General features: G+C 34.6%; 1 protein-coding gene across 4 annotated transcripts in view; it reads left to right on the plus strand.

The window, feature by feature from the left end:
- The window catches only part of ARHGAP29 (Rho GTPase activating protein 29), a 76,959-nt gene that overhangs the window by 24,693 nt on the left and 36,561 nt on the right, over positions 1–15,705 (plus strand). For all 4 annotated transcript variants that reach the window (XM_082476657.1, XM_082476656.1, XM_082476659.1 and 1 more), the window contains exons 3-4: positions 5,978–6,112; positions 15,491–15,587. In XM_082476657.1, coding sequence (XP_082332783.1) covers positions 5,978–6,112; positions 15,491–15,587 — 232 coding nt within the window. The remainder of the gene's footprint in view (positions 1–5,977; positions 6,113–15,490; positions 15,588–15,705) is intronic.

A 15,705-nucleotide genomic window follows, 5' to 3' on the forward strand; every position in this document is an offset into this window, starting at 1 on the left:
GCAGTTTCATTTCTGTTAATTTATTTGATATTCACAACAACTGTTTTACTGATGATGAATCTGAGGTCAGAGAAACAGAGAGTTTTGTTTATGGTCATTTCAAGCAAGTGGCAGATCAAACATTGGAATTTAGGTTTCTTGCTTTAAATCTATTGTTTTCTACCACACCAATCAGCCACTTACCTTTCTTCTGTATTAGGGAAGAACAATTACTCTCTCTTTTGCTTTGCTCATTGCTGCTGCTGTTGATGTGGGGATATTTAGTGTTGGTGAAGGAGCTGCCTAAATTTAAAACTTTCTTAAAAAAAGGTTCATGAGGCTTTTGCTTCATAAAAATAATTTGAGGTAGCTTTATTCTACTATAAGAAAATAGAACATTGGAACATTTTTACCACTCATAAAATGTAATTAAGGGCTTGCTATTTTATAGAGTCCCAGCTGAAGTATTATCAGAATATACGGATGTCCTAGTAGTTGACTCATCTACTCAAATACATAGGAGAATTTATGAATCTTTGTAATTAACGCTTGTTAAATTTAGCTGTCTTGTTCATTTCTGTTGATTTATAGGCTTCAGAGATGTGTTCAATCACAGAAAATTGGACTTATTTATAGGGTAATTTGAGATACTTCTGAAATTTCTTACTAAATAACTCAGTTATTGTTTTCTAGTATTTTGCTTTGAAACAACTTCAATATCTGTTTATAAGGGCTTCCTTGTAGGAAAAAAAGAATTTCAAATTGGTAAAACATTTATGTTGACAATTATTGGAATGTTCTGCAGCGATTTTAAAGAAAAATTATAGCAGCAATCCTCAGGACCCGTTATGCTGTTAAAAATTATTGAGAATCCAGAAAAGTTTTTGCTTTTGTGGGCTGTATCTGTTACTATTTACTGTGTTAGAAATTAAAACTAGGAACATTGAAAAATGTATAATAATATGTTTTTAAAACATACAAAAACACTGTAATAATTTTGAAATATGTTTATTCCACATAGTTAATTTCCTTGACTCTGAGAAGACCAGAATTTATTAACTTGGTTTATTTAGGCATTTAAACCATTAGTATTTTGTAGTTCTTGCTTAATATCCAACCCTAATTTTGAATATTGATGATGTTGACACACAAAAATCAAGTTCTTTTGTCCTGAGACCTCAAAATAAGACAAAGTATTTTTGCTTATTATTTCCTAAGTATGTTAGTATCTGTAGATTTTATTGTGAAACATCAGTAGCGGATAGAAATGACTGGCTCTCTTTTTTTTTTTTTGGCCGCGCTGTGCGGGATCTTAGCTCCCCGACCAGGGATTGAACTTGGGCTCCCAGCAGTGAAAGCTCAGAGTCCTAACCACTGGACCACCAGAGAATTCCCACCTTTCTCTTTTTTAAGACTAACATAGATTAGGCTTCAGAAAGAGTATAGCACAACTCTTTATGACATTAGATTCAGCCTTGGTTTTGACAAGTAGGCAGAAGTATTACCATAAAATAGCTTTATTTAGTTTTTTATATATATATATATATATATATATACATATATATATACTATATGTATAAAACAAAGGATAGACTTTGCAATGCAAAACTGGGAAAAAATACATTTATATTCTTTTTTATAGGTATTCAAATTATATTATTGTCCCAGAAGTTTCTTTCATTTCGAAGCTACTTGATTCTATTTCAGACCTAGCCTATGTTGTTAACCTATTTCTACTTCTGTATAAACTAAAAAAAAATAGCTGCCAACATTTATGGAGGGCTTACTATGTTCCAGCCACTGTTCCAAGTGCTTTATGTGTTTTAACTCATTTAGTCCAACAACCCTATGACGTAGCTACCAATATCTTCTTTTTTTTTATAGATGAGGCACAGAGAGGTTAAATAACTTGCCCAAGGTTTATCAGCCATGGAGCTGGAATTCAAATTTAGGCAATCTGTTTCTAGAAACTATGCTTTTAACCAACCACTAAGCTGTATTGCCTCAGCTAAGTAAACCGACCAAACTAATATCCACAGTGATAAAACAGACAGAATAGATAGTGATCATTTAATTAAGATAATTCTTGAAATTACATGCTTACATTTTCCTTAGGAATTAAAAAATTATAAATGAATTTTTTAATTATAAAATTAATATATGTTTATGGGAAAAATTCCAACAGTACATAAAATTTCTAAAATCTTTTGTCCATTTCTATTTCATTTATTAAATAGACTATTTTTAGAACAGTTTTAGATTTGCAGTAACATTGAGAAAATAGTACAGAGAGTTCCCATATACTCCTATACCCAGTTTCCTCTATTTGTTAACATCTTACATTAGTATGGTACATCTGTTAGAGTTAATGAACCAGTATTTGATAATAACGATACATTATTATTATTTAAAGCCCATAGTTTATTCAGATTTCCATAAATTGTTTCTAATGTCCTTTTTCTCTTCCAGAATTGTATCATATTACATTTAATTGTCGTGTCTCCTTAAGCTCTTCTCAGTTATGACAGTTTCTCAAACTTTCCTTATTTTTGATGACCTTGACAGTTTTAAGGAGTACTGGTCAGGTATTCTGTAGGATGCGCCTTTTTTTTTTTTTTTAGCTGCCGTGGGTTTTCGTTGTTGTGCGCGGCCTTTACTCTAGTTGTGGCGAGCAGGGGCTACTCTTCGTTGTGGTGCTCGGGCTTCTCATTGCGGTGGCTTCTCTTGTTGCGGAGCGCGGGCTCAGTAGTTGTGGCTTGCGGGCTCTAGAGCACAGGCTCAGTGGTTGTGGTGCCCGGGCTTAGTTGCTCCATGGCATGTGACCACGGCATGTGAGATCTTCCCAGACCAGGGCTTGAACCCATGTCCCCTGAATTGGCAGGTGGATTCTTAACCACTGCGCCGCCAGGGAAGTCCCGGATGCGCCTTGATTAGAATTTGTCTGATGTTTTTCTCATGATTAGACTGGGGTTGTGGGATACTGAGAAGAAGCTAACAGATGTAAAGTGACATATTTCTTATGTCATTATCAAGAGTACATGATTTATCACTGTTAATGGTGACCTTGATCACCTGTCATAAGAAGTAGTTGTCAAGTTTGTTTAGTTTAATCTTTTCGTCCCCCTTTCCATATTGTACTCTTTGGAAGGAAGTCACTGTGCACATGCTTCACCTCCTTGAGGACAAAATATCTATATAAATTATTTGGAATTCTTTTATACAAGAGAGTTGTCTCTTTCCTTCCATTTATTAATTTATTCAGACATTTATTTGTATCAATATGGACCCATGGATATTTACTTTATACTTTGAGTTATAATCCAGTGCTACTTTTTAAATTTATTGCTCAAATTTTTCCACCTTTGGCCATTGGGAGGTCTTTCAGTTGGTTCCTGTGCACCCTTGGCATACCCTCTTCAATGTGAGGGTTTTTTTTTTTTAAGCTCTTACTTTCTGGCATTACAAGATGCTCCTAACTCATCTCGTGTATTTCCTGACACAGTCCTAGAACGAGCCATTTCTCTAAGGAGCCCTGGTTCCTTTTATTGGAGAATGGTATTAGAAGCCAAGATCAGGGTGCTAGGTGTGTTTGTTGCTACTGGGGCATCATTTCTTTTAGGCTGTCTCACCTGATGAAGAAAAGAAATATATGTATGTGTACTAACCTGTGTATATACACACATCTATAAATATTTCTAGCCACCTATATCTATATTAAGCTAAACATGAATTCTTACGGAAGTATCCAACTCTAATCTATCACCACGTGGATCATCATAGCCTCCTCGCCCTGCTTATTTGTAAATTTCCATTCCAACAGTGAGATTCCTGGCTCCCACCATCCACCATCCAGTTACCTAGTTGTTCACTTCCAGAATACATGTATAGCAATGTCAACATTTTTAACCTGAATCTTCATTGAAAACACTTTATCAACTAGAGTACAGTGCTTATGTGCATTTCCTTTGCCTTTAATCTTATAGACTCCAGTCATTTCCAGAGCTGCTTAAGTCAGCACCTAATCGCCTGTGTTTCTTTTTCTGTTATTAAAATTTTTGGATGAATGAGTTGCATTTTTCCTGAAGGCACTCTGTTCTCTCTCCTTCCATCACTACCTGAACTATTCTTTCTTTACCCCTTCCTGGGATACTCTTTGTCCTAATATACCCAGCTCCCCACCTTGCGCTCACCTTGCCTGCTCCTCTTATACTACTTATTTCTCTCTCTTGTTAATGAATGGAATATTTGATAGATGATAGTAGAATTACTTGTTTTTGTTTTTTATCCTACAATTTTTCTTTCTAGTGATTATCTTTTAACATTTCTGGGAAAAAATTGCATAATTATAAAACACTCTTTTAAAAAATGTTTTTGATTTTTAAGCTGTTTCAATAGGGAGACAGTATTAAGAGCTTAGCTTCTAGAATTATACTCTCTGGGTTCAAATTCTGACTTGGTAAACTTAGGTTTGCCTCAGTTTTCTCATCTGTATGATGGAGATTTAAAAAATCATCTACTTAATAGAATTGATGTGAAAATTAAATGAGATAATAGGTTTTAAGTGCTTTTAACAGTGCCTAGTACATAGGAAGCGCTTAATAAATGTGCCATTGTTAAACACTAGTGCTATGTGTAAGGTTATAGAAATGAACATTACATCAGAGTATTGTATTTCAAGTGGTTGTCTTTTCAAACTTTTGAGGATTACTTCAGGGTTTTTTAAAAAATTATTTTATTTATTTATTTATTTTTGGCTGTGTCGGGTCTTTGTTGCGGCACGTGGGCTCTTCATTGTGGCGTCCGGGCTCTTCGTTGCAGCGTGTGGGCTTCTCTCTAGTTGTGGCACGCAGGCTCAGTAGTTGTGGTGCGCGGGCTCAGTAGTTGTGGTGTGTGGGCTTAGTTGCCCCGCGGCATGTGGGTATCTTAGTTCCCCGACCAGGAGTTGAACTCATGTTCCCTGCATTGGGAGGCGGATTCTTTACCACTGGACCACTGGGGAAGTCCCTACTTCAGGGGTTTTACAGGTTAGGGTGACTATACTTTCTGGTTTGCCTGGGATGGTGATCCAGGGATATGCCTGTTTGCTGGCATGATTATGAGTAGTACGCACCTTTTCTCTTGCTAGAGTATTTTGGTTTGGAAGATAAATTATATGGTCACCTTATTTCCAGGGGTTATAAAACATTGTCTGTGTCCCTCTGACCAGGGCTGCTGTAAATGGGTAGAGCAGACTAGGGCTAGGCAGGTAGGCACTGGGAAAGAAGCACACCTAAGAGAGCAGTACTGCTCTGTTTCAGCTGCTTGTGGCCAAGGAGGATGTGGGCCTGGTATAACCAGATTTTGATTTTTCAAGAGTAGGCATAAATCTGGAGCTTTTGTAATGATCCCCCAATTTTTCGTCATTGGCAATTAGTTCAATTTTTCTAAAAAGTACAAAATTTCATTGAACCATATAAAGATCTATGCATTTTATTGTATGTAAATTATATCACAGTTTTAAAGATGTGCAGGTCAGGTGGTGGTCCTTATATATATGCCTGTGAGTTGCTCATTTCTAACATCTGATAACTTAATGCAAAGAGTCAATTCTTACGTAGAAACTTAACATGTAAGTGCTATTTAATATGAGTTAATATATCAGGCATTATAGGGCTTTAACTCTGTTACCATATATATATTAAAAAGTATATTATAGTAAAAACTGTAAGACAGGAAAAACTTGTAAAGTTGCCTCAAGGGAAATCTGGAGAGCACATTTAGACCGAGAAAACTGAAAAAGGTAGTGCTAAGTTGACCATGACTGTGAGTGACTTTGAAATCTTTAATGAATTAAAATGATTATGGATTTTTGAAGACTAAATAAATTACATATAATTGCAGTAGTGAAAATAAAAGTGAACATACAGTAGGCAAAAGTTGTGGAGCCACTGCTTCTACCTGAAATGTGCTTCAAAATGGTTGATTTAACAAACTAAAAAAAAAATTTTTTTTTCTTAAGACTGTTTTAAAGAAGTCATTCATATACGTCTGGACGAACTTCTTCGTGTTTTAAAGTCTGTAATGAATAAACATCAGAACCTCAATTCTGTTGATCTTCAAAATGCTGCAGAAATGCTTGCTGCAAAAGTGAAAGGTAAGAAAGATAATATTAACAGTGGGTTGGCATGGGCAAAAAGGATCCAGGTGATACGTTTTCGTTTATAATGATTATAGAACCATCTCTCTTGGCATCTATATGATGTGTATCAGTAGGAGTTATATACACTTTGGTATTTAAATATCCCCACTAAGTCACACCTAAAACTCTCTTTCTTTTAAAAATTAAAACTTTATTTGGCAGGAAACACTCTAAAAATGCTAACTGAAATGAACTAAACAACTGAGGTTTACAATTTTTGAGTTTTTTGAAAGAATGTATGCTCTTTTGAAGTAGGTTATTAGGGTACAAAAAGTCTTTGTTATCTGAGGACAGTTGGTGCTGGAAAATGGCCATTTGTAGTGATTCCACTTAAAGGAGGGAAACAAATGGAGAAAAAGAAGACTTAATTGGGACCTTATTTTCAAATGTGGAAAAATGAAACTAAAATTGGAAAATAAGTTTATCATATATGTGTATGTATGTGTGTGTGTATATATATGTGTGTGTGTATATATATGTGTGTGTGTATATATTACATGTGCTAAAAGAAATAAGAAGTGGGACATTATCCTTTGATGAAATGATTTGCCACCAAAAATTGTTAGACTCTGTTAACCTAGGCTGCATTATATAAAGATTGAGGGTGAAGATTATATAAAGATTGAGAAGAATGTGACTGGAACCAGGGAGTTCAGTTAGGAGATTGTTAGAAATAATGGGCTAGATGAGGGTTAATAGTCTGATTTAAGGCACAAGCTGGGGTGTGGTAGAGGTGCAATGTGCTTGTCACAGAAGAGGGGATGGCTGTTGAAGAAACATAGGACAGGTTGAATGTTAGGGATTAAGTTGAAGTTTGGAGTTGAGGACGTGGACTTGAGTGTTGTTGGTCTATGGGTGGCGATGGAAGAGGATGACGCCAACTCAGAGTGTGCAGACTAAGTAGAGGACTGAGTGTGCGATCCCAGGGACAGAGAGAAGATAGAGGAACCTGAGAAACACTAAAGAAGTAGGGAGATGATCTGGAGAAAGATGTTATGGCATTTTAAAAGTGTCATATTCTAGGAAGTGATTGTCAGAGTTAAATGTCAATCTGTTAGGTAATATGAATTCAAATGTTTAACAAAAGTGAGTCACCATGGGTTGAGTAAGGAAACGAAAGGCTTCTTTGGGGAGAGGGATTACCTGTCCTGAGTCTCAAAGGTCAGGTGGGCATTAACAGGGTTAGAGTGAGGATTGGCGCTGTGATAAAGGGTGCTTGTATGAGAACTCTGGATGTGAAGAACAGGATGTGATTGATGAACATACTCACATGTAGAGAGGGCAAAGGGCAAGTGTCAAGGGGATGAGGCAGAGAGAGGAAATAAAAACCTTGTCAATAAAATATAGTCCATATACTTAAGAACTGCCTTCCCTACTTTTTATGTAAATTAATCATGTTTGCTTGGTTCTCTTTTTTCTGTATTTCAAGCACTGAAAAAAAATGTAGATGGCTTCAAAATGGATAGCTTCTGTTGTGACTCTTAAAAATGCTTAGTAACCAAATTTGTTTTAAAATAGATTGTTTGTAAGTGCAATTTAACTTAAGTTAGGGAAATTTGTGTCTGTAGATAGTAAAATTTCCATGCTTGGAAATAGCGACCACAGTTCATTCAATTGTTGTCAGTAGCTATTGTGTGCAGTCAGGATGTCCTGGGGAAGGAGTGTGTCTGTTGATGTCCACATTCCAGAAACAGACTTGAAGAAAGTGGCCTCTCAGCTGCCTTATAGATCTTTTTTTCTTTGAGGTAAAGCAATCTTTTGAGTATTATTTCCCTCTAAGACTGTCTTTACCCTTGGAATTATTGTTATGATTTTACTTTTTTGTTGGATGAAATTTTAAAAATTACTTCGTTGTTGGGGAACTCTGTTTCAGTGGGACTCCATGATGCTAGAAAACTTTAAAAATTGTGTTTTCTTTGGTGTAAGTTTAAGTTTTTAAATAACCCCCCCATCTTATTGTTGAGGCCATGTAAAAATATCATTGATACCCCAAATGAAAAATATTCAGTAACCTGGAAAATTGATGTCAAATTGGAGCTTATTTAATTCTTTCATTGAATGGTAATTTTGTTTTCAAACCCTGGAAAGGCAAGGGGGAGGTAGAAACCATTTTTGAATGTCTATCTTGTGGCAGTCTAAATGTTTTGCATACACTGTCTACTTTCATGTTTTCAAAAAACTTATAAAAGTACATTTTTACTTCCACATTAAAGAGGAAGACTTAAAAACTATTGTATATTATGATCAGAAAGCTGTCAGGAATGTGATCATTTTTTCTTAACCTCCTAATTACATTTAAAAAACAATGGTAACCTAACTTGCTTTGGAGATCTTGCAACTGTCAGATGCATTTTGCAAATATACCAAACCATTAAAAAATAACATAAAAAAATAACATATACAGAGTAATAACTTTAGATCAGGGAGGTTTAATCTTATTTGTGCTGCTGCAGGTTTGAATGCATGAAATCTATCCACTTCCTATGCATAATAAGAATAAGCGCATTGGAATAAAATTGGAATCTTTTAACATCTCTTATTTTTTATTTTAAATGTGGAATTTACCTTTTAATAACTTTAAAAGAAGAATCCTTAGCTTTTCCCCATTCATTCTAATAGTGATTTGTATTTCCTGTGTCTCCTCTTGTTTCCAAGCAGGAAGTTCAGTCTGACAAAATATTTGCAATATGGTAAAAGAGATACAGCTTATTTGTGAAGTAGATGAAGGCATCGTAGCACTCAGTAGTTTATTGTGTACTTAGTATTTGTGTTTTCATCATTTAGAAGTATCCTGGTAAATCTTATTTGTAATATAATTTAAAAGGACCATTTTTAAGGTTTTTCATGATTTGTATTTTGCCCTATATTTAAAAATTGGAAACAAAAAAGAAAAATAAGCTTTAATTATGCATCCAAAATTGTAGATACCTCATGTTTTCTTTCTGTTTTGAAACTTAATTTTTTAATAAGCAATTCATTCACGTGATTCATAGTGCAAACGGTATAAAAAAGTATTCAAACAGTGAAGTGTCTTTCTACCTCAGACCTTAGCCACCATTCCTTTCCCTAGATAAGCAACAACTATTACTGGTTTTTTGTGTATCTTTCCAGAGACATTATACACATATAGAAGCAAACACAATATGTTCTCTTCTTTACACAAAGGGTAGCATTCTGCTCCTTGCTCATTGTTCTGAGTTATCTGTATATAAAAAGTCTTCTTTTGTTGTTATTTGTTTTGCTTTTTAAAGCTGCATGATAATCCATTATACTGATGTACTATAACTAATTTAACCAGTTCACTACTAATAGATGTTTGGATTGTTTCCAGTTTTTTTTTGTTACAAACAATGCTTCAATGAATAGCCCTGTATATTCCTACGTGGGTAGTTACTGGAACAGAGCGCATGTGCATTTATATTTTGTATATTGCTAAACGCCCTCTGTAGAGGTTCTGTCCTTCTGATAGCCATGCTGAAGAAGCTGATTTCCTACCCCTTTGCCAACAAAGCTGGTTACCAAACTGGTTATCCAATCTGATAGTAAAAACTGGTATCTCAGTATAGATTTGATTTGCATTTGCCTCATTTTGAGTACAGTTGAGTATCTTTTAATATGTTGCAGAGTCATTTGCACATCCTTTTATGTGACTTGACTATTTATTCATTTTTTTTCTTGATAGTTGGTCTTTTTTAGTATTGATTTATAGAAACTTCATATAAGTGAAATTAGCCCTTAATCTTTGATATAAGTTGCAGATTTTCTTTAGTTTGTTTTTTTATCTTTTGATTTGCTTATGGTATTTTGTTTTATTTTGCATTTCTATCTCAATCTTTTATGTGCCTTTTGTATGCTTTTTGAGTATTAGGGAAGGACTTCCCTGCTTGGAGATTATAGTAGCATTCTCCACTGTTTTTTCTTCTAATGTTTTCATGGTGTTATTTATTAAATTTAAATCTTTGATACATTCTAGAGTATCTGTGTTTCTAGCTAATTTATTGAATAATTCATATTTTCCCCATTGGTTTGAGATGCCATCTTTAGCATAAACACACTAAATTGTCACATATATTTATTTCTGGACCTTATTCTGTCCCTTGATTTGTTTAGTTATATCCAATACCATACTGTCTTCATTGTGGTTTTATAGTATGTTTTAGTGTCTGGTTGGGGTAGCTTCTCTTTCCATTACTCTTTTTGTTCAGGATTTTATTTTTCCGTCAAGATTTTTGAATTGGCTTGTCTAGTTCCAAAAAATACCTATTGGTATTTTGAGGGTGATTTGAGTTAAATATGTAAATTTATAAATTAATTTATAGTTAAGTTTATGAATGTATAGATTATAGTTAATTTATAATTAATTTTATAAATAAAATTAAGGAGAATTTATATACTTAGCATTTCTGTCTGAGAATATAGTATGCATTTAAGTTCTTCAGGTTGTCTTTTTTTGTTTCTCAGAAGCAGTGTGAAGTTTTCAGTTTATAAATCTTGTAGCTTTTGTTTTGTTTTTCTCCCTAAGGAATTTTCCCTGTGCAAATGGTGAAAATTTTCTTCAATTATATCTTTTAATTCGGTGATTTTCAAACTTTGGCCTTTGATTTATGATATCGAGTTAGTGAATGGTAACCAGCATTTTAAAATATGAAAGAGAATAGAAAAGACAAATCGGAGCGTAACACGCATTGTATAAGACTTAAGGATGTTTCAGAAACTTTGTAGGTGTTATGTAACTGATAACTATTATGTGTGTATGGTATAGTTGGTCATGATGTGATATGTATTTCTTACCGAAGGTTGTGGTAAAACTTTTTGAAAGTTGCTGTTCTAATAGGTTATATGTATGAAAGCTATTCATGTGTTTTCTTAAAGAGATACTAAATGTGTCTTAGTGCTCATTGTTGTGACTTAATAGGGAACCCAAGGGAGACAATTATTTAAACTTTAAGCAAAATCTTGATTTGATTTCGAAGGTCAGCTAGTAGAGGGGAGAGACTGGAAAGAGAGAGGCCACTTAGCAGGTTGTTAAATAGTCCAAACTAGAAGTAAAATATGGCCTTTGAACTAAGTCAGTGTCAACGGGAATGGAAAGAAAGAAAAAAAAGTTAGAGGCATTTTGGAAGCAAAACTAATGAGCTAAGGAATGTACAGAAGAGAGTAGGCTTGAGGAGCAGAGTAGATAGGAAGAGATGAGAGTTCAGTTTGGTACATGTTGAGATTGCAGTGCTGGTGGGTAAAGATTGGGAAATAGGGGGAGGAACGTATCAAACAGACCATCGGAAATATGGGTCTGGAGCTCAGAGGGTAAAACTAGACAGGTAGTTTAAGGATTCATTCCCTTAAAGGTATTGAAAGTGGATGAGATTCTCTGGGGGTAATGTATAGAGAAGAAGGCCAGATGAGAACTGCCAGCTGAGTGGAGACAACTGTATGAAGCACAGATCAGATGTAGAATATGGGGGTGCTCATGTTTACTAAATACCAAGCACTGTACCCTAGGTGTTTTACATTTGTTTCTCAGTTGTTCCTTTCAGTAACACGCCATTTTACATATGGGGAAATTGAAGTTAGGTGATGTATCCAGAGTAACACAGGAAGTGGTAAGGGTCAGATTTAAACTCAGGTTTGAAACTCTGAAGCCTTGCATTTTCTAGTTGCTATAATGTATTGCTTCTAAGCAAAATGCTTCAAGATAGAAGGAAATGGTTAATATTTGTATTAATAATAGCTGACATAATACATTGAGGATGTACTTACTGTATGCCAGATGCTGTTAAGCTCTTTACATGGATTACCCATTAATCTTCACAGCAAATTATTATCATCTCAACTCCCATTTTGCAGATAAGAAAGCTGGGACATAGAGTGATTTGTCCAAGGTTGCATATGTATGAAGTGGTAGAGTTGTTCAGAGTTGCAGAATAGTGAAGTAGGATGAAAACTTAGAAGGAAAAAGACTTCCAAGTTTGACTAAAACAGTTGGAGGTTATTGTTGACAGTGTTGTTCAGTGGTATTGAGTGAAAATAACTAACATTCATTGAGCGTTTTCTGTGTAACAAGCTCTGTTCTAAGTTCATTAAATCTTCACAGTGTTTCTCAAAACACATATTATTATCCCCATTTTATAAATGAGGAAACTGAAGAACAGAGCAGTTAAGTTACTTAACCTCGTTAAGAGGCAGATTTAGGATTTAACCTAGGCAGACTGGCTTTGGAACCCATCCTTTTAACCAGGGGTGCACAAACTACTACCAGTGGGCCAAATCTGGCCTGCTGCCTGTTTCTGTAAATAAAGTTTTATCGGAAACAACTACTCTTATTTGTTTATGTTTGGCTACTTTATACAGAGTTGAATAGTTGCAACAGATTGTATGTCCTGAAAAGTCTAAAATATTTACTATCTAGCCCTTTACAGAAAACGTTTTCCAACCCCTGCTAACCATGAAACTGGATGAAAAGCCAAATCCTGGTGAATTGTCATTATCTATTTATAAAGTTTTAGCTGTAAAGAAATGCTGAATTAGATAGGATGGTAACTTTAAGAAGAAATATGGTAAATTTAATTTCTTTCCTGTAGAAAAGATTTGGGTATGTTGTTAGTAGCAGAAGAAAAAATGTCAGTTGGTAGGAAATAGTGAAGTTATGAGGGAGGAGTAATGGTGGTATAGGGTTTTGGAGAATGCGGGAGAGAATGGGAAGATTTATTATTGGAAAGGAGCCAAAGACTTTTCTTTGAAACACTGGACAGGAGCAAAAAAATGAAAAGATATTAGAAGTATAGAACTGTTTTGAAGTAGAGGCAAGGGCCATAATAGGAATTTTCATTAGATGTCTGTAACCTCATTTGAGTAGGGATGAAGATAGCGATTGAAGATGGTTCAAATTAATAGTCTTTTTACTACTTACAGTTATCTCCCAGTCATGTTTAGTGCTTTGAAAAATATATTTATAGGAAACGAAGAATAATTATAGAATTTTGCAAAGTGTTGTAAAGTATTTTTTTCTTTAAAGTCTAACAGGTTAAAGTTGGGAAATAGGAGTAGGCTTTACATTTTTGCTGGTATTACATTATAAATTACATTTAAAGTCTACTTTCAAGTGCAGTTTTAAAAACAGCATTATTGAGGTATAATTGACTTAAAATAAGCTGCACATATTTAAATTAAGGGTACAATTTGATCAATTTTGATATGCATACTCTTGTGAAACCATCACAATCCAGGTAATGCATGTCCCTTTGTCATACCTCCCTTCTGTGCCTCTCTGCCGCCACCTTCACCAATATTTATATGTTGTGTTTTCATTTTCATTGTGTTCAAAATACTTTCTAATTTCCCTTTTTCTTCTTTGATCCATGGTTTATTTAGAAGTGTGTTAGTTTCCTAATATTTGAGGATTTTTCCAGAGATTTTTATAATTTAATTCCATCTAGTCACAGAACATATTTTGCCTGACTTGAATCCTTTTAAACCCATTGAGACTTGTTTTATGGCCCATAATATGGTCCATCTTGGTAAATATTCAGTGTGTGTTTGAAAAGAACATGTATTTTGCTGTCATTGGGTAGAGTGTTCTTTATATGTCGGTCTCGTCAAGGTGGCTGATAGTATTGTTGAAGGCTTTCACATCCTTTACTGATTTTCTGTCTACATGTTCTGTCAATTATTGAGAGAGGGTTTTTGAAATCTCTGGCTATAGTTGTGAATTTGTCATTTCAGGTCTATTAATTTTTGCTTCATGCATTTTGAAGTTGTTTATTAGGTGCATAAATGTATAAAATTATGTCCTCTTGATGAATTGAATCCATCATTATAAAATGACCTTCTTTATCTCTGGTAGTTTCCTTTGCTTAGAAATCTTTGTGTGTTATTAGGCAGTAAGCTTGGGGCAGTTGTAGAGCTCACCATGTTTGTTTCTTGTCTGTTAGGATTTTTGTTCTGTGTTGCCTGATAGCTAATGTCATGAAAACTGCTGTTTTGTATATTTTGTACAGATTTCTTTTAGTTGTTTCAGATATATAAGCCTGTTTTTCCATCTTGACCAGAGCAGAAATCAAAAAATATTTTAAAAATTATTTATGGCTGTTCTTAAGTTTTTCTTCTTCTTTGTATCAGGGATAGTTAGAAGAATCTGATGAAAGGTGTGGACCTTACCCCCTCATATCTACAGAGGCGTGTAAAATCTTGGTTGTAATTTCATGAGGCTTCCAGACTTAAGGTTTAATTCATCCCTGCTTAGGAATCCTGGCTTTCCAGGAAACATTTTCAACCCTAGTTGCACATTAGAATCACCTGGGAGAGCTGTTGAACAAATATATGTGCTTCACCAGACCTGTGAAATCTGAATCTTTGGTGGTGGGACTCAGACTTTGTTTCTAAAGCCGCATAAGTAATTCTGATGTGCAGGCAAGCTTCAGAACAACTCTGTTTTAAAACAAAGGATAGCTTCCTCTCCACTTGGTTTCTCTCCTTCCAGTTATTGGCAAGGATCCTAGGGAGGGTGGGATACAGGGAGCCGGTTGCTCCTTGAACTCAATCTGAGTAGAATGAGTTACTTTAAAAAATTTACCTATTCAACCCTCAGATTTTGTCTCTGTAGATTGTATCTGGGCTTTTAACAAAGGTGCATACAGATGAAGTTATGATAAGAAACCTTTTTCAGTTTATGTTTCATAATTTTAACAAAATGCAAAATGTTAGACTGTCCCTGTGATAAACAAAAGACAGCTATGTATCAATTAAAATGGACCTCAGAGCCCAAGACCCTATAAGAAATAAGGGTATAAATAAATAGGAATTGAAAAATTTTAAAGCTTTGTGTGTTTCTAATTGGTATGCTTTGTATATAGGTTTTATGCTATGTCAAATGTATATGTGACTTCAAATATTGGTAATTTGTAGTGGAAAATGTACTTCATATTGACTTAAGTGAGCCACAGTGCACTTAGCTGTTTTTAAAAAATGCCGTGAAGCAATAAGCAAGAGAAAAAAACACAGAGCACTCTTAATGAGGGAAGGCTGGTATAACATGGACTGTGTGACTCAAGATCGATTGATTTCACATTGAGTCACTTTTTAGATGTGTCAAATTATGTAATGTGTGGAAGAGTCAGGTTGGAATGCTGGCTACTTTTATGCAAGGTGATTCTTTTGTATGATTTCTTTAATGAAGAACTTGAATATCATATTTATTTTGTGTATTAGGCTTTTCAGTTTCTGAATCTTCTAATGCTTCTAGTAGTAATGGTGGATTTTTATGGGATTAAATGACTTTGTATAAATCTAGTTTAAAGTATTTTCTCCTCATTTATCGTAACCAACTTTTCCCTAAAGCTGTGAACTTCACAGAAGTAAATGAAGATAACAAAAATGATCTCTTCAGAGAAGTGTTTTCTTCCATTGAAACCTTGGCCTTTACCTTTGGAAATATGTAAGTAGAGGATTGTCATTTAAAGAATTAGGGCCTAGATGTCTCAATGAGAGTATGTCACAATAATTCAGTACATACATGCAAAGTAAAGTATTAACTAGCATGAAATATTATCACA

Source organism: Balaenoptera physalus (genome assembly GCF_965194825.1).
Source record: "Balaenoptera physalus genome assembly, chromosome: 1".
NCBI classification, from domain to species: Eukaryota; Metazoa; Chordata; class Mammalia; order Artiodactyla; family Balaenopteridae; genus Balaenoptera; species Balaenoptera physalus.